Source organism: Palaemon carinicauda, chromosome 18, assembly GCF_036898095.1.
Source record: "Palaemon carinicauda isolate YSFRI2023 chromosome 18, ASM3689809v2, whole genome shotgun sequence".
NCBI classification, from domain to species: Eukaryota; Metazoa; Arthropoda; class Malacostraca; order Decapoda; family Palaemonidae; genus Palaemon; species Palaemon carinicauda.
The window spans coordinates 438,900-458,109 of record NC_090742.1 but is presented as its reverse complement, the minus strand read 5'-3'; the positions used below and the strand labels follow the sequence as shown (position 1 = coordinate 458,109).

The following is a 19,210-nucleotide window of genomic DNA, read 5'->3' as shown; positions in this document are numbered from 1 at the left end:
TTCCAATCAACACTTTATATCAGATTTTTTAAATCATAGACCAAATCCTTTTAGTCACTTTCCAAATTTTCTCTCATTATTTCCTCATTTCCAACCAATATTCTATACCTACCAAACTTTATTTTGTCCAATTTTTGTGAAAATAAGAAAGAAGATTAACCCGTTTTGTGTTACCTTACCAGTAATACAGAAAAGACAGAAATTGATTAATTGGGTTCAACAACCTTACTAAGAAGATTTAAGAGAGTGGTAGGATCATTTTTATTTAGTGAATTAAGTATAGAAAAGAAGAAATAAATTTATTACCTAATGTGATGAAAAAGACAAAATAATAAAAAAGCAAGATAAACTTAAATCGCTAGATTACTAGAGGTACCGTTACAAAGGCTATACTCAATCCTAAATCTGAACTGGGATTCCGGGAAGTTTGTTTTGGATAGTTACGTCACACCGTTACGTATGATTTCGGCTTGCACAAAACTCCCCAAGGTCCTTAACACGGCAATATTCTAGATCGTGGGTAACTGCGGTCGGCATGGCTTCAAAGTACCTGAGGAGCAGCGTTTTGAGGGTAAACGATAAGTACTGCTCCCTCAGTTCAAAAGAGAATGTGTTCATGCTTCGTAACCTATGGTAGGGGAACCTACCGGAAGCCCAAGTAGCCTAGGTTTAACATTGACCAACCTACCGTAGGTTTGCTGATACATTCTATTTGAACATTGTATACGTTTATGTATACACATTTCAGCTATACTTTAATGTCTGGTTAGAAAGAATAAGGCATCTAAGGTCAGTTTTAAGTAAGTGGTGGCCTCATCACGATTTTATCATATTCATCTACGCCTATTGACTTAAAGGCTCTCTGTTAAATTTCGTCAGTCGTCTTTATCTTAAGCTTTTCATTCAATACTTCTCCTATGTATTTATTTACAAGACCACTCTCCATATACTGCCAAATTATGCAAAGCTATTGCTTTCCTTAAGACTTTTTCATAATTTAAAACAATTTGCCATATAGGAAACAAGTTAAAATTAAAAAAAAATAGAATTATTAAAAACGAAAAAACTAGCCTGCTTTCCTCACTAAACGATCTGGAACTGACATCATCAACGTAGTAAACCAAACAGAAGTTTGTGATGCCAGTGTACATTTTATATATATTCAAAATATATACAGTATTAAATTAAAGGTATTATTGTAGTGTATTACAGGGCTATGTAACCTAGGAAAAAAACTACTTTTTCTTTAACAAATTAAAAATGGAGTAATTACTCAAAAGTGACCATGAAAAATACAATTCACAAATAGTGACACTTTTGGCTAATTACTTAATTTTTAATTTAGTATATATTTTGAATGTATATCACATGTACGCTGGCATCACAAACTTTTGTTTGATTGACTATGTTGATATTGTCCGTTCCAGGTCGTTTAGCAAGGAAACCAGGCTAGTTTTTTTTTTTATAATTTTGGTTTGTATGTTAGGAAAAATACAAATTACTTTAAAATCTGTCATATTTCCCTCCGTGGAACTCGATCATTGTTGTTATTATGGGGGCCTGTATTTCTAAATCTGATTATTTGCGACAGAAATAAAAGTCAAATTCGTTGAATATATCCTATTTAGACTAGAAAAATTATTTGTTCCGTAACTGGAATACAAACCATGCTATTTAATAGGGGTATTACTTTCGGCGTTGCTGAAATGACGAGCCATTAATTTTTAACGAGGGTTTACTATCCACACCGGTAGTTAGCGGGGGTAGGGGAGGGTAGCTTGCTACCCCCCCTCTCACACACCTCTGCTTGAGCTCACTTTGCTCTCGGCTCGGATGGTGGTCGGACGTGTCCGCTCTCATTCTCGCTGTCATTTGGCAGCCATTTAATTGCTTTTGTCTTTTCTTTTTCTAGTTCTGTATATGTGAAGTGGGCCTCTGCGATCATGCGCACCTGCCCGGGGTTTCCCGACCGCCCCTGTGGAACATTCATGTCGGCGGTCGAGACTGATCCTCACGCCCTTTGTCCTTCTTGTAGGGGCCAACGGTGTGATAGCAACAACAAGTGTTGGGAGTGGTCTACCTTCCAGTGGGAGAGGTTTTCGCGACGACGGAAGAAGAAGTTCAAACGGGATATTTCTCCTTCGAAGGTTGCTTCGAAAAGAGAAAAACTCAAGGCCTCTTCTTTCGTTGCCCAAACCTCCTCCGAAGCTTCCACTCGGTCGGTCTCTTTCGAGAGACCGTCGAGTGGTAGCGTAGACCGTTGTAATGTTTACCAACCTCAGGATTCGAGAGAGAGATGACGTTGCTTCCCCTAGCGAAGGAGCTTCACCTCTTCCCCCCCGGGGGAGGATATGTCACTAACCTCCCTTTTCCAGTTTTTGTCCTCCTTGGGGCTTAAGGGTTCACCCTCCAAGGAGGTTTTGCTTAACTACATCCGATTGGGTGCCGCTGTCAAGCAATCGTCGTGGCCGTCAGAGGTTGATCCTCTGTCTCTTGTCGACGTTATGGTGTCAGAGGTATCCAATTTGGCATCACCCATTACCTCTTCCACTCCAAATTCTACGGTAGTTGACGGCTTTATTTCTCCCGTTCCTGTTCAACCTATGAGGGAGAAACTAAGTCCATCGTCAGTCTCTCCTGCTAGTGTTTCTACCCCTCGGGGAAGTTCACTTACAGAGACTCCTCTTCGGAGGACTGCATAAGGTCAGCTTGCTGATCTAACGGCCCCCAGAGGGCGCATTCGTCGGAAGGCTCACCTTCCTCTTCGCCTTAGAGGCCTTCCTTCACCTGCGGTGAGGAGGCGCCTCTTTGGTTCAACATCTTCGATGCAGTCCCCCGCAGAGGAGCCTCGAGACCAATCATCCATCACTGCTCCTGCATTGGTCCTGGGCCTCTCTGCAGATCATTCGCGATCTTCTTTGGTGAAAGGTCATCCTTTTAAAGGACACGACGACCTTCCGTCCGACAGACCTGCCGACTGGCCATCTCCATTTCTACATGGGCCTAACAAGGCTCCATCTAAGCACGCTGTTGCGCGCCAACAACATATGCGCCTACAAGACCTGACGATCGCTCTTTAGTAGCTCATCAGGCCCCATCACTACGCGTGGATTCTCACCATAACCCTAACATACGGCATCAAGAGCGTACGCGCATACGCTCTAACAGGAGCATAGCTACATCACGCGCTATGCGCACCCTCATGCGCATGTGCGCCCACGTTTTTCAATATTAATCTTACCCGATGATCATGTAGCTGTCAACTCTGTTGCCCGACAGAAATCTAAGGTCGGGATACGCCAGCGATCGCTATACAGGTGGGGGTGTACACAACAGCGCCATCTGTCGAGTAGGTACTCAGGTACTTCTTGTCAACAAGAACTCATTTTTTTCCTCTGTCGTGCCACCGGCAAGACCTACTTGGATACGCTGTTGTTTCTGGAGTTGTTTTTCACGATTTTGGTGATGTATTCGCTCTAGATTTTAGCCTTCGCTATTCAGGAACCTTTATCATTAGCTTATCAAGCTTTTTGATTAAATTTGGATTAATTGTTAACGAACTTTGCTAGATTTTGGAATTCCCCCTTGACTATTTCTACAATTCAAGATGTCTGACCATTCTCAAGTCCCTAAGTACAGGCAGTGTAGCGTTAGGGCTTGTTCTAGGCGTCTTCCGAAGGCCTCCATAGATCCTCACACCGTTTGTTCCAATTGTAGGGGTAAATCCTGTCAATTGGAAGATCGATGTGAGGAATGCGCTGGGCTTTCGGAATTCGATTTTAACGAATTCCTTAAAAATGCACGTAGGCTAGAGAAGGATAGGATCAGGAGGAGTTCTTCTCGCTCTTTTGATTTTTCCTCTCCCCATGCCCCTCAACCTATTCCTTCCCCTGTAGTGGTGACTCCCGACCCTGCTACTAGTGCTCAACCCTCCATGGCGGACATGATGCGTGCCATTCAGGCTCTTGGTGACAGAGTGGAGTCATTAGCTAATGACCGGAATCAACTTTTGGCAGATGTCAAAGAGTTGAAAGCGCAAAGTGCAGTGGGAAGTGTAGTGAGTGCAAGTGAAGTGAAAAGTATCAGTGTCAGTGTTGCGCATGAGGGTACATCTGTTCGTGCCAGTCGTCCTCCCAGTCCGGGACCTCTTGCAAGCTCCCAAGCCCAGGGGAGAAGCAATGTCGAAGGACCAAAGGGTTCGGCAGGCCTTGATCAGCGTACGGATGTACCCTCAGTGGTTGCGGACGTATCTGTCAGAGATCGTCCCATCCACAAACAGACGAATGAGCCCTTTCATTCCTCGTCTGTGGAAGAAGTTTCGAGGAAGAAACGTTGGACGAAGGTCTCACGACCTCTCAAGCGTAAGGTCCCTTCCGAGCGAGTCCAACGGCCCAGGTGTAGCCACTTGGTCAGTTCGGACTCGCCGCAGTCTTCCGAAGACTGCACACCTCCCAAGAGAGGTAGAGTGGTTCCGCAGCAGGAAACTACTCCGTCTGTTGCCGCACCAACCACGGTAGATCCTAAGTGGTCCATGCTGCAGACTATGCAGTCTCAGCTTGCTTCCTTTATGCAGGAGTATCGTGCTGAGAAGGTTGACACTGCACCAGTTAACCTACAACCTGCCACGGTTGTGCGCTCAGCAGATACTGCGGCTGCCTGCTCCCACACTCCACCTGTGAGAGCTCCACCACCGATGCGCAGTCCACCCTGCCAGACGCATGTTCATGCTGCACCCTCCGTTGACATGCGTGAGCTACCGCATCAGCAGTGGGAAGGTGCTGTCGAGCTGCCGTGTTTTGACACAATGCGGCATGCTCCACAACCCATGTGGCATGCTCCGCAACCCATGCGGCATGCTCCGCAACCCACGGCAGTCCCTCCCACGCACCAGCACTCTGCTTTTGTTGTTGCCAGCTCGCAGACTGACCAGCAGCGGCATGATGTTGGATCCGCAGCAGCTACGCATGCACCCGTGCTGCCGGATTCAGCCGTTCAGCTTTCTGCTCCACCTTTGCCACTTCCTCCTCAGCTTTCGGATGATGGAGTATCTGATGACGAAGCTGCGCATTTGGACGATCCGCACTCCGACTTAGAAGAACCCAAGTCTACGCCTCCCTCCTTAGACTTTCGGAAAGTCCTTGCCTTGTTCAGGGACTTGTATCCGGAACAGTTTGTGTCTGCAACCCCTCGCTCTCCTCCCTCCGAGTTTGCTCTGGGCATGCAGTCAGCAGCTCCTGCCTTCACCAAACTTGTACTCGCACGCTCATCCAAGAGAGCTTTGAGGGTTATGGGAGAGTGGTTGCAGTCCAAGAAGCAGCTGGGAAAGACTGCTTTCATCTTTCCGCCTACCAAGCTTGCTTCCAAATCTAGCGTCTGGTATGCCACGGGAGAGGAACCCGGCTTGGGAGTTCCTGCCTCTGCCCAGGGCGACTTCTCAAGTCTGGTTGACTCTCCCCGCAGGCTGGCTATGAGACGATCTAAGATTTGCTGGTCCTTTTCTGACATGGATCATCTGTTGAAGGGAGTCTTTCGTGCTTTTGAGATCTTCAACTTCCTCGATTGGTGTTTGGGAGCGTTAAGCAGAAAGACTTCCCCTTCGGATAAGGACTCTGCCATGCTTATCATGTCTAGCATGGACAAAGCCATTCGGGATGGGTCTGGTGAGCTTGCGGCTTCGTACGTGTCGGGAGTGCTGAAGAAGAGAGAACATCTTTGCTCCTTCTTGTCGGCTGGGATCACTCCTTGCCAGAAGTCGGAGTTGTTGTTTGCTCCGCTCTCCAAGTGTCTCTTTCCGGAAGAGCTGATCAAGGGGATGGCTGCCTCGTTGATCCAGAAGGATACCCATGACCTGGTGGCGTCCTCCGCACGTAAGGCTAAAGCTTTACCTTCCGTGCCTAGACCTAGGATGGACACACCAGCGTCTTGGTTCATCCCGCCCTTTCGTGGCAGAACCTCCAGCAGAGGAGGTACCCGTGCCGACAGTCACCGTGGCAAATCGAAGAAGGGTTCCAAGTCCTCAAAAGGCAGAATCTGACTGCCTACCTCTCCAGACAGCAGTGGGAGCCAGGCTCAAGAACTTCTGGCAAGCTTGGGAGAGCAGAGGTGCAGACGCTCAGTCTGTGAAGTTGCTAAGGGAGGGGTACAGGATTCCGTTCTGCCGCAGTCCCCCTCTAGCAACTTCTCCCATCAACCTCTCTCCCAACTACAAGGAGAAGGACAATAGGCTAGCGTTGCAACAAGAGGTGTCGCTCTTGCTACAAAAGGGAGCGGTAGTCATAGTCCGGGACCATCAATCCCCGGGCTTCTACAACCGTCTCTTCCTGGTAGCGAAGAAGACAGGAGGTTGGAGACCGGTGCTGGACGTCAGTGCTCTCAATGCTTTTGTCACCAAGCAGACGTTCACAATGGAGACGACGAAGTCGGTCCTAGCAGCGGTCAGGAAGGAAGACTGGATGGTCTCGTTAGACCTGAAAGACGCGTACTTTCATGTCCCCGTCCATCCAGACTCCCAACCTTTCCTAAGGTTCGTCTTTGGAAAGGTCGTGTACCAGTTCCAAGCCCTGTGCTTTGGCCTAAGCACGGCACCTCTTGTGTTTACCAAACTGATGAGGAATATTGCCAAATTCCTTCACTTGGCAGACATCAGAGCCTCCCTCTATTTGGACGACTGGCTTTTAAGAGCTCCGTCAAGTCGTCGCTGTCTGGAGAATCTCAGATGGACTATGGATCTGACCAAGGAATTGGGTCTCCTGGTCAATATAGAGAAGTCCCAACTCGTCCCATCCCAAACCATTGTCTATCTAGGTATGGAGATTCAGAGTCGAGCTTTTCGGGCTTTTCCGTCGGTCCCAAGGATCAGTCAAGCCCTAGAATGCATCCAGAGCATGCTGAGAAGGAACCGATGTTCAGTCAGGCAGTGGATGAGTCTAACAGGGACACTTTCATCGCTGGCCCAGTTCATCGAGTTAGGGAGACTCCACCTCCGCCCCCTTCAGTATCATCTAGCTGCTCACTGGAGAAAGGACATGACGCTAGAGGCGGTCTCAGTGCCTATTTCCGAAGAGATGAGGTCTACACTGACGTGGTGGAAGAACAGCATTCTTCTCAAGGAAGGTCTACCATTGGCTGTTCAGACCCCCGACCACCGTCTCTTCTCGGACGCATCGGACACGGGCTGGGGTGCGACACTGGACGGACAGGAATGCTCGGGCACGTGGAATCAGGAGCAAAGAACACTTCACATCAACTGCAAGGAGCTTTTGGCAGTTCATCTGGCCTTGATAAACTTCAAGTCCCTCCATCTAAGCAAGGTGGTGGAGGTGAACTCCGACAACACCACAGCCTTGGCGTACATCTCCAAGCAAGGAGGGACTCATTCGAGGAAGTTGTTCGAGATCGCAAGGGACCTCCTCATTTGGTCAAAAGATCGAAAGATTTCGCTGGTAACGAGGTTCATTCAGGGCGACATGAATGTCATGGCAGATCGCCTCAGCCGGAAGGGTCAGGTCATCCCCACAGAGTGGACCCTTCACAAGAATGTTTGCAGCAGACTATGGGCCCTGTGGGGTCAGCCCACCATAGATCTATTCGCTACCTCGATGACCAAGAGGCTCCCGATGTATTGTTCTCCGATTCCAGACCCAGCAGCAGTTCACGTGGATGCCTTTCTTCTGGATTGGTCCCATCTAGACCTGTATGCGTTCCCTCCGTTCAAGATTGTCAACAGGGTACTACAGAAGTTCGCCTCTCACGAAGGGACACGGTTGACGTTGGTTGCTCCCCTCTGGCCCGCGAGAGAATGGTTCACCGAGGTACTGCAATGGCTAGTGGACGTTCCCAGGACTCTTCCTCTAAGAGTGGACCTTCTGCGTCAGCCGCACGTAAAGAAGGTACACCCAAGCCTCCACACTCTTCGTCTGACTGCCTTCAGACTATCGAAAGACTCTCAAGAGCTAGAGGCTTTTCGAAGGAGGCAGCCAGAGCGATTGCCAGAGCAAGGAGGACATCCACTCTCAAAGTCTATCAGTCAAAATGGGAAGTCTTCCGAAGCTGGTGCAAGGCGAATGCAGTTTCCTCAACCAGTACCTCTGTAACGCAGATAGCTGACTTCCTTTTACATCTAAGGAATGTAAGATCCCTATCAGCTCCTACGATCAAAGGTTACAGAAGCATGTTGGCAGCGGTCTTCCGCCACAGAGGCTTAGATCTTTCCACCAACAAAGATCTACAGGACCTCCTTAAGTCTTTTGAGACCTCAAAGGAGCGTCAGTTGACCACACCAGGCTGGAACCTAGACGTGGTTTTAAGGTTCCTGATGTCAGCAAGGTTCGAACCGCTTCAATCAGCCTCTTTTAAGGATCTCACATTAAAGACTCTTTTCCTCGTTTGCTTAGCAACAGCTAAAAGAGTCAGTGAGATTCACGCCTTCAGCAGGAACATAGGTTTTACATCTGAAACGGCTACATGTTCCTTGCAGCTTGGTTTTTTAGCTAAAAACGAGCTTCCTTCTCGTCCTTGGCCCAAGTCGTTCGAGATCCCAAGCCTGTCCAACTTGGTGGGGAACGAACTAGAGAGAGTACTTTGCCCAGTAAGAGCTCTTAAGTACTATTTAAGACGTACAAAGCCATTACGAGGACAATCAGAAGCTTTATGGTGTTCTATCAAGAAACCTGCTTTACCGATGTCTAAGAACGCTGTTTCTTATTACATCAGGCTTTTGATTAGAGAGGCCCATTCTCATCTGAAGGAAGAAGACCTTGCTTTGCTGAAGGTAAGGACACATGAAGTTAGGGCTGTCGCTACTTCAGTGGCCTTCAAACAGAACCGTTCTCTGCAGAGTGTTATGGATGCAACCTATTGGAGAAGCAAGTCAGTGTTCGCATCATTTTACCTCAAAGATGTCCAGTCTCTTTACGAGAACTGCTACACCCTGGGACCATTCGTAGCAGCGAGTGCAGTAGTAGGTGAGGGCTCAACCACTACATTCCCATAATCCCATAACCTTTTTTAATCTTTCTCTTGAAATGCTTTTATTGTTGTTTTTTGGGTTGTACGGAAGGCTAAGAAGCCTTCCGCATCCTGGTTGATTTGGCGGGTGGTCAAATTCTTTCTTGAGAAGCGCCTAGATTAGAGGTTGTGATGAGGTCCTTTAGTATGGGTTGCAGCCCTTCATACTTCAGCACCTAGGAGTCGCTCAGCATCCTAAGAGGATCGCTAGGCTCAGTAAGGAAGACGTACTTAAAAAGGCAGAGTAATGGTTCAAGTCGACTTCCTTACCAGGTACTTATTTATTTTATGTTTGTTATTTTGAATAACTGCTAAAATGAAATACGGGATACTTAGCTTCTAATGTTAACATGTATGCTGGTCTCCACCCACCCCCCTGGGTGTGAATCAGCTACATGATCATCGGGTAAGATTAATATTGAAAAATGTTATTTTCCTTAGTAAAATAAATTTTTGAATATACTTACCCGATGATCATGAATTTAAGGACCCTCCCTTCCTCCCCATAGAGAACCAGTGGACCGAGGAGAAAATTGAGTTCTTGTTGACAAGAAGTACCTGAGTACCTACTCGACAGTTGGCGCTGTTGTGTACACCCCCACCTGTATAGCGATCGCTGGCGTATCCCGACCTTAGATTTCTGTCGGGCAACAGAGTTGACAGCTACATGATCATCGGGTAAGTATATTAAAAAATTTATTTTACTAAGGAAAATAACATTTTCCTGCGCGCCGTGCACAAACTGTGCCCATCAACCTCCTGCGCAATGGTGCTTTCCTTCTCGCCAGCGCTCCCCTATGCGCCAGTACTCTCCTGCGCGCCAACATTCTCCTGTCCGCGCGCTTACTCGCCCAACATCTGACTCTCCTGCGTGCCATGCTGCGCACCACTTTATGCGCCAGGTAAAACCTGCGCTCCAACTGTCAATGGATAGCAAGACTTCCGGGAAGTCAGCAATGCTGCCTTCTCCCACGCGCCAGCGCTCACCTGCGTGCCAGCCTTCTCCTGCGTGCATCTGCAAGGATATGTGCGCGCGCCCTGTGCACACGCGCCCATCCTCTCCTAAGGATGCGCGCCAACATTCTATCGCGCACCCGCATGCTAGAGAACTTTCTCCTGCGTGCGCGCCCTATGGCCGGCACAGGTGCGCGTGAATGCTCTCCCGCGCGCCCGCGCACTCCACGTGAATACAGTACTCTCCCTCGCGCGAGCCCCGGTATTCTCCCTCCCTCGCGCGAGCCCCGGTATTCTTCGCTCCCTCGCGCGAGCCCCGGTATTCTCCCTCCCTCGCGCGAGCCCCGGTATTCTCCCTCCCTCGGGTGAGCCCCGGTATTCTCCCTCCCTCGGGTGAGCCCCGGTATTCTCCCTCCCTCGGGCGAGCCCCGGTATTCTCCCTCCCTCGGGCGAGCCCCGGTATTCTCCCTCCCTCGGGCGAGCCCCCGTATTCTCCCTCCCTCGGGTGAGCCCCCGTATTCTCCCTCCCTCGGGTGAGCCCCCGTATTCTCCCTCCCTCGCGCGAGCCCCGGTATTCTCCCTCCCTCGCGCGAGCCCCCGTATTCTCCCTCCCTCGCGCGAGCCCCCGGATTCTCCCTCCCTCGCGCGAGCCCCCGGATTCTCCCTCCCTCGCGCGAGCCCCCGGATCCTCCCTCCCTCCCTCGCGCGAGCCCCCGGATCCTCCCTCCCTCCCTCGCGCGAGCCCCCGGATCCTCCCTCCCTCCCTCGCGCGAGCCCCCGGATTCTCCCTCCCTCGCGCGAGCCCCCGGATTCTCCCTCCCTCGCGCGAGCCCCCGGATTCTCCCTCCCTCGCGCGAGCCCCCGGATTCTCCCTCCCTCGCGCGAGCCCCCGGATTCTCCCTCCCTCGCGCGAGCCCCCGGATTCTCCCTCCCTCGCGCGAGCCCCCGGATTCTCCCTCCCTCGCGCGAGCCCCCGGATTCTCCCTCCCTCGCGAGAGCCCCGGTATTCTCCCTCCCTCGCGCGAGACTACTGAACAACGTACGGCAAGGTCGCCATCGCCTCATTCCCCTCCCCGCAATCGTATACCATCGCGCATTGTGGGGGAAGGGAAACTTCCAGAGGGGTCCAGGATCCCAAAGCTATCACAGGCAAACCCACCAATGGTAGTAACTCCTCCCAGGGATCTTTCAATCCCTTTCCCTTCAAAGGATATGTCTGACAGCACATCTGTCAGCCAACAGCCCTGGTTCGGTGCCCTGATCAGAGCTGTAGCTCAGGCTTTCAAGCCCGTTCTCTCTGAATGGGGACACAGAACCATGGCTTCTTCTACCCCTTTGAAGAGGAAGAGAGGAGTTCCAGACGCGGTCACTTCCCCAAGGGCGAAACTGACTCCACGCAGACCTTCGAGGCAGGTTCCTTCTTTTCCTCAGACTGCCTCTCCTTCTCCTTTGGACGAAGATTTCCCGTCCCCAAGGGAATCACGCGAAGAGAGACTTTTCCCAATTGCACCGATGGGGGAAACCTCTCTTCGCGCCGAGGGGTCTACTCAGTCGGGGGTTGAAAGGAACGTGCCACCCTCGTCAATGTTGGAGCCCTATATCCTTCCCAGGAAGGAATCTAAGGACTCCAAAACATTGCTGAAGTCCTCTACTAGGACTAGGATGGAGCCAGCCAACCACTCAGGGAATGTCCGAGACTCTCCCCAAGAAGAGCCTTTGGGGATAGAGGGAGACTTCGCTGCAAGTCCTACAGCAGGAGGAGAACAGCAAGAGTCAGAACATGCGTTTTGGCAAGGTTTGACTCTAATGAGGGCTCTCATCGGATTTTCCGACCCAGAGATCCTTCCACGAGAGGGCAAAGACACGGTCCACTCAGAAACCCTCTAAGACCAGTGCAGCCCTGCCCTGGTCTCAGGGGGTTAAGAGTACCAGGGACGAGATCCCTCAACAGCTCTCCGAGATGTCCTCCTCCAACCGTTCTGGTGCCACCAACAAGCTCTTCCCACCTCTTCGCGTACAGCAGAGGAGGTACTTCGAGATCCTGGAGGAGCCTTGTTTAGCTCTTCATCTTCACCACTCTTTGGAAGAGCTAACCAGGGGAGTCCTTCTTGAGAGACTCTCCAACCGGCAGGTCTCATTCTCGGCAACCGAGATCCTCAACCAGGAGAACGTTGCGAAGTGTGCTATGCAAGCCACTTCGTGGCTCGATATCTGGTTGGGGACCTTAGGTATCCTGATACGCTCTGAGGCCTTCTCCAAGGAACATACCAGGAAAGCTATGGAAGCCTTCCTTTTCTCAGGTACTCGTATGATCGAGTTTCTGGCCCAGTAAGTCTCGAACTTGTGGGCAAATACCATCCTGAAATGTCGAGATGCAGTAGCTGAGAGATTCCATCAGAAGGTCCCTAGCGCCGAGATCAATAGGCTCAGACATTCCTCCCTAGAGGGATCCGTCTTTTTCAAGCCTAAGGATGTGGAACATGCTGCTGAGAGGTGGAGGAAGTCTCATCAAGACTCCCTCCTTCATAGGGCTTCAACATCCAAGCCCTATAAGCCTCCAGCACCACAGCAGTCCCGTCCAGTAAAGACCATTAAGACGACAACAGCAGCAAAGACCTTGGTGTCTCTTGTCAAAGAAAGGAAAGGCAAAAAGTCCTCCAGGGGAGGCAAGTATCCTAGAGGGAGTAGCCGAGGCCGCAAACGCTAGGATAGGCAGTCCCCCTGCATTTCCGCCAGTGGGGGGATGCCTACTAAGTTGCTCAAACTGGTGGAAGCAACTCGGGGCCGATTCCTGGACAATCTCCGTGATCAGTCTAGGATATCGCGTCCCGTTCATAACATCTCTATCTCCCCTGACTATGAATTCAGTGTCATTGAACTCCATGCCATGGGATCGGCAAGGAGGCAAGTCCTTCGGGCAGAAGGGCGCTCTCCAAGAGGTCCTCGACGGATCCCCAGGCTTCTTCAGTCGAGACTTTCTTGTAAAGAAGGCATCTGGAGACCGGTCATCGACCTCTCAGCTCAGAACAAGTTTTTCAAACAAACTCCGTTCAGCATGGAGACGGCGGACACGGTCAGACTAGCAGTAAGACCGCAAGACTTCATGTGCACACTGGACCTAAAGGACGCGTACTTCCGGATCCCTGTCCATCCGTCTTCAAGGAAGTACTTAAGATTCAGCCTAGACAACAGAAAGTACCAGTTTAAGGTGCTGTGCTTCGGTCTCTCCACAGCACCATAAGTCTTCGCCAGAGTGTTCACCCTAATATCATCTTGGGCACACAGGATTGGCAACTGTCTCCTCCGTTATCTGGACGACTGGTTAATCCTACCAGACTCGGTGTCAACCCTTCTTCAACACCGAGACAAACTTCTGAGACTTTGCAATGATCTGGGGATCATGGTAAATCTCAAGAAGTCTTCACTCCTTCCCACTCAAAGACTGGTATACCTAGGCATGATTATAGACACCACTCTCCACAAAGCCTTCCCATCAGACGACAGGATAGCAAGGCTGAGGAAGGTCGCAAGACTTTTTCTCAGACAAGAAGAACTTCCAGCCCAAACGTGGTTACGTCTCCTCGGTCATCTTTCATCGCTGGCCCATCTAGTTCCTCAGGATGAGATCCCTCCAGTGACAACTCTAGTCCCGGTGGAATCAAGCGTACGACTCCCCGGACATCCAGAACCCCATGGGACCTGCGGAACTGACGGATCTCCAGTGGTGGGTTGCAGACGAGAACCTACGAATAGGAGTGGATCTTCTCATCCTTCCTCCCGATTTGATGCTGTTTTTGGACGCTTCAAAAAGAAGGGTAGGGGGCCCAAGTGCTGCACTGCACGACCTCAGGCCTCTGGTCATAGTCAGAAAAGTACCTCTACATAAATCTCATAGAGATGAAGGCCGTCTTTCTAGCCCTTCAACAGTTCCAACAGTACCTGGCAAGTCACTCTGTGGTGGAGTTGAGCGACAACACCACAGTAGTGGCCTACATCAACAAACAAGGAGGTACTTTTTCGCAGCAACTATCCCATCTAGCAGTAGAGATACTGAGATGGGCCGAAATTCACTCGATACCATTATCGGCATGCTTCATTCCGGGCAAGAGGAATGTGCTCGCCGACAACCTGAGCAGAGCATCTCAGGTAGTGAGTACTGAGTGGTCTTTGGATCATCTAGTAGCCAACAAAGTCCTGACGTTGTGGGGTTCTCCGACTGTGGACCTCTTCGCAACGGCCCTGAACTTCAGGCTCCCGCTGTACTGTTCCCCAGTCCCAGACCCTAAGGCTCTCTGGCAAGATGCTTTCCAACAACGGTGGGACAACACCGACGTTTACGCCTTTTCCCCGCTCTGTCTGATGAGGAGGGTACTCAACAAGACCAGAACATTGGTCAATCTTACAATGACCCTCATAGCTCCGCTATGACATCACGCAGAATGGTTCCCGGACCTTCTGCAACTCCTAACGGAGCCACTAAGAGAACTCCCTCCACGACACAATCTACTGAAACAACCACATGCCAACATCTTCCACAAAGCCATAGGTTCACTATGGCTTCACGCCTGGAGACTATCCAGCATCTCCTCTCTGAGAGAGAGGATTTTCGCAACAAGTTACAATCAGAATGTCTGGACACCTGCGAAAGTCTTCAGCAGCAGTCTACCAGGTAAAGTGGAAAGTCTTCTGTGGTTTGTGTCGTGGAAGGAGTATCTTTCCACTCGATGCCACTATTCCAACAATAGCGGAGTTCCTCATGTATTTGCGTGAAGAAATGCGCCTTTCAGTCTCGGCAGTGAAAGGCTATAGCTCAGCCTTAAGTCTCGCCTTCAGACTGAAAGGAATGGACATTTCCTCATCGCTAGAACTTTCTCTACTCATACGTAGTTATGAACTTACCTGCCCTCAGTCGGAAGTGAGACCTCCCCCATGGAACGTGGTTCGAGTTCTCAGGTCTCTTAAGAGACCTCCCTATGAACCATTACGCCAGGCATCAGATCGCCATCGAACCTGGAAGACTGTTCCTGCTAGCTTTGGCTTCGGCCAAGCAAGTCAGCGAACTTCATGGTCTCTCGTATGACATTGCCCATTCAGGGGGATGGGGGGAGGTAATGTTCAGCTTCGTCCCTGAGTTTATTGCTAAGATTCAGAATCCCGGAGTAGCGGATCCTCGATTCGACTCCTTGCGGATTTCTAGTCTTCGTACTGTAACAGATGACCCAGACCATCTCTTACTATGCCTATTAAGGAGCTTGAGGCTGTACCTCAAAAGAACAGCTGCACCCCATTTTTGTGTGCCAGCACTATTCGTCAGCACAGGAAGAACTAAGAGGAGGGTCACCAAGAACACCATCTCTGCATGGATTCGCAGGGTCATTGACCTGGCACTGAATCCAAACCCTCCTACATCACGTCGCCCCAGAGCACATGATGTCAGGGGCATAGCTACATCCCTAGCCTTCAAAAGAAATTTTTCAGTGACGCAGGTTCTTCAAGCTGGGGTGTGGAAACGTCAAACAACGTTCACATCCCACTAACTGCAAGACGTGACCCACAGGAGCCTTGATACGTTCTCTATCTTTCCTTTGGTGGCTGCACAACAGCTGGTGTAAAGCCTCAAGCTCCTTATTGGACAAGTAGCAGAAGGTTGAGGGCATTGTTACCCGGTTTTAGTCTGCATGAATGAAAAGGTTTGACTGGCCCTTATTCTTTTCTTCATCATCCCCTCTCTTGGGGAAAGCAATATCCTAGGTTCTCTGCATAGCTGACCTCAAGCCGCTGCAGGTTAACCATGCTCCCTTGTGTTCCTAGTATTAAAATTAATACTGTTACATCCCCATACCCTGACGAGGTGGTATTGGGAAAGTGCTAGTCTACAAGTTTTCCATCTAAAGAACTTCAGAACAACTTTCTAGGACGAGTCACACTTCTTCATGCCTTCACACACAGCTTGCATAGGCCGCAGACCATGCGTAGTAAGGTTTTAGTGAGGTGCAGGGACTCCTCATTTCTTGGGTGCTTACACACTCAAATAAGGAGTTCCCGGGTAAAGCCAAAAGCCAGATTTGCTGGGACATCCACCCTTCCTAATGGGTGAGTCACCCCTATTAAATAGTGTGGTTTGTATTCCAGTTACGGAACAAATGACAAATTCGTAGATAATTTGTATTTTTCCTAACTATACAAAACTTAGCTATTTAACCAAACTTGCCTGCCAGCCCTATTCCCCTTGAAGTCCTACCTCCAAGCAAAGTGAGCTCAAGCACAGGTGTGTGATGGGGGGGGGGGGATAGCAAGCTACCCTCCCCTACCCCCACAACTAGCGGTGTGGGTAGTATACCCTCGTTAAAAATTAGTGGCTCGTCATTTCAGCTACGCCGAAAGTAATACCCCTATTAAATAGCTAAGGTTTGCATAGTTAGGAAAAATACAAATTATATACGATTTTGTCATATTTTTATATTGGATATCTGAGTTTGACTGAAGCTGTAATTTTACCAGCACTTCATCATAATCATCTACAATTCATATTTTGTCCCTTAGATGGTTTTTACTCTACTGTGGCATGCTTCCTACGCGAATAAGCATTATCTCTCTGCTCCTCTGTTCTGACAAGCAGTACGTGGATGTGCTGTGTACGTCATCTGCGATTGTCACTAATAAAGTATCATGATTACGTACAATTTATATGATACAGTATAAATCCTAGGTAATCATGATACTTTATCAGTGATCCATGTGGATGGCATGCGCAGCACATACATACTGTATACTGCTTGTCAGAACAAAGGAGCAGTGAGAGAAGGGTTTTTCTCCAGCGGAGAACTGAAGCAGAGTGGGAAAAAAGGGCTCTTGTATAACAACATCTGGGAACCTATGCTTAAATATTTGGGAGCTCTTAATTGGTTAAAATAGCTAGGTAATGATTACATCATACAAAACACTGAACAATTGGCAAAACTGAATGCAAATAACTCATGCTCTTTAAACCACCATCAGACTCCCGAAGTTAAACAATTGATTTATATAATGACATGGTGTTCACATTTTAATTGATCGATGTGTAAGTTATGCTCCAGCCCCCATTAGTCATACAGAGAAAAATTTCCAAAATAGTCAGAACTTGTCTATTTCTTATAGTGAATTCTAGTTTCACTAGAAATTAAATTACAGTATCAGATGTAAACCTATTGAGTTTATTATGATACCGTACAATATTGATTATGGTTATACTGTATATATCATACTTTAATTTCTTACCAAATATTTTTTATTAGATATTGTTGTCCCAACCGTAACTATAATAAAACCGTTATATCCAAATCTTAGTTGTTCCGTAACTGTAATACAAATTAATACTATTTATAGGGGTATTACTTTCGGCAAAGCTGAAAGAATGAGCCATTAAAATTTAGCAATGGTTAATTGCTCATTCCGCTAGTTAGCAGGAGGGTGGGGGATAACTTGCTACACCTCCCACTCACACACCTGTGATTGAGCTCACTTTGCTTTTGGCTCAGATGGAGAGTGGTTGTCATCGCTCTTCCTCCTCACCTTTTTTGGACTGCCATTAATCTATGACTTTCTAACTTATATATGTGTATATGAAAACATACATAATGTTTCTATATATAGTATATATATTGTAGGTTTTCTTTTCAGTGTTATGCTGTGTGTGTGACAGCGTATTATGACAGGTTCTCAAGGACGGAGAACCTTCCTTTCCGACCTTTCTTCCTTAGTCATTGGTCTTCCCGTTGGAGGATGGCCCTCTGGGCAACCCGGCCGCCGCCGCAGAGGAATTGTCACTGTTGGGATTCTCCTCCGTTCGGCTGTTATCGTCGCCTTCCCTCCACGTGTTCTCAGAAGAATCTGCTGGGGGAAGGGGTGTGGCCGCTCACTCGTGGGCGGCCGACAGTATACTCCGAGGGGGTAATACTTTTCCCGTTCATGGGTTAGGTTGCGCTTCCGAATGGTTTTCTTCATTGATTAAGTAAAATTTTAAGTGTTGTAATTCAACTTTCAGCTTCGTCTCTGTGGGGCCCCCCCTCCTCCCTGTTGGAGAATTGTGGCTCTCTTCTTGGAGTTCTCATGATAACCCCTTCAAGGGAACCCAGAAACAAGCTTCAGCTAAGTTTTTCTGGCAACTCTTAATGTCGACCTTCAATTTGAGCTAGAGGCCGATGAGAGGAAGAAGAGAGTGCTACCTGGAGATTTTCCTCCAGGTGTTGGAACTTTCCCTTCCAAGGGTGAACCCCTCCACCAGCCACTGTCTGGTGAACTTTCTGCTTTCTCGTAGAATTGCCGACAGCGGCAGCAGATGTTGGTTGCCTTTCCCGTCTGCACCAAGCACTCTATACTCCCAGTTGACTCTTCTCGCCAAGTTGACTTCTCTCCCAGCAAGACTCGTCTCGCTCAGCAGACTCGTTGCGCCCTACAAGACTCGTCACACCCAACGGACTTGTAACTCCCAGTTGACTTGTCTCGACAAGTAGACTTGCCGCAACGGGCAAGACTCGTTACTCCCAGTTGCCTCGCCTCGTCAGCAGACTCATCCTGCCAAGCAGACTCGTCTCGCCTAGCAGACTCGTCATGCCCCGCAAACTCGTCACGCCCAGCACACTCGTCACGCCCAGCACACTCATCAAACCTAGTTGACTTGTCTCACAAAGTTGACTCATTTCGTCTAGCGGACACATCTCACCTAGTCCTGCTGCAGCTATACTGTCAGCTCACGATTGCCCACGATCATCTTTTAGCTTGTGATCGTCACTCACCAACTCGTAATTGTCACTCGCCAGCTCATGATCACCGTTCGTCAACTCGTGATCGTCTCTCGCCAGCTCATGATTGTCACTATTCGCCAGCTTGTGATCGTCCCGTGTCAACTCTCTTTCAGGTTGTTGGTGTCGCATGAACCGCTTCCAGTACCTGATGCTTCCTCTATTTATGATCGCCTACACTTCAGGACCTACAACGAGGCAACCTAGACCAGCTTGTTTCCAGCTTGAGCTCGGTTCCAATCTTCTTTTGACTCCTCAGGTTGCTCGTCACTTCTTCTCGGCCTTTGACGAACTGCTCTTCCGGCTTGCGGGCAGATTCGCCGGCACCTTACGATTAATCTCCGAACCTCCTTCCCTGGTATGTTTCTTCCGGCTTCATTTGATGGAGAACTTCTCACAGGGGGACTGCAGAGCTCTACTGTCTACAATCTTCACTTCAAACAAGCTCACTGCTCTTCTCAGCAAGA

The 19,210-nt window shown here is 49.2% G+C and overlaps 1 protein-coding gene across 1 annotated transcript in view; it reads left to right on the top strand.

The window, feature by feature from the left end:
• The first annotated feature begins 416 nt into the window (after window positions 1-416).
• Window positions 417-19,210, top strand: part of LOC137657574 (dihydroorotate dehydrogenase (quinone), mitochondrial-like) — a 207,377-nt gene continuing 188,583 nt past the window's right edge. The window contains exon 1 of the mRNA XM_068391908.1: window positions 417-571. Coding sequence (XP_068248009.1) covers window positions 536-571 — 36 coding nt within the window. The 5' untranslated portion in view covers window positions 417-535. The remainder of the gene's footprint in view (window positions 572-19,210) is intronic.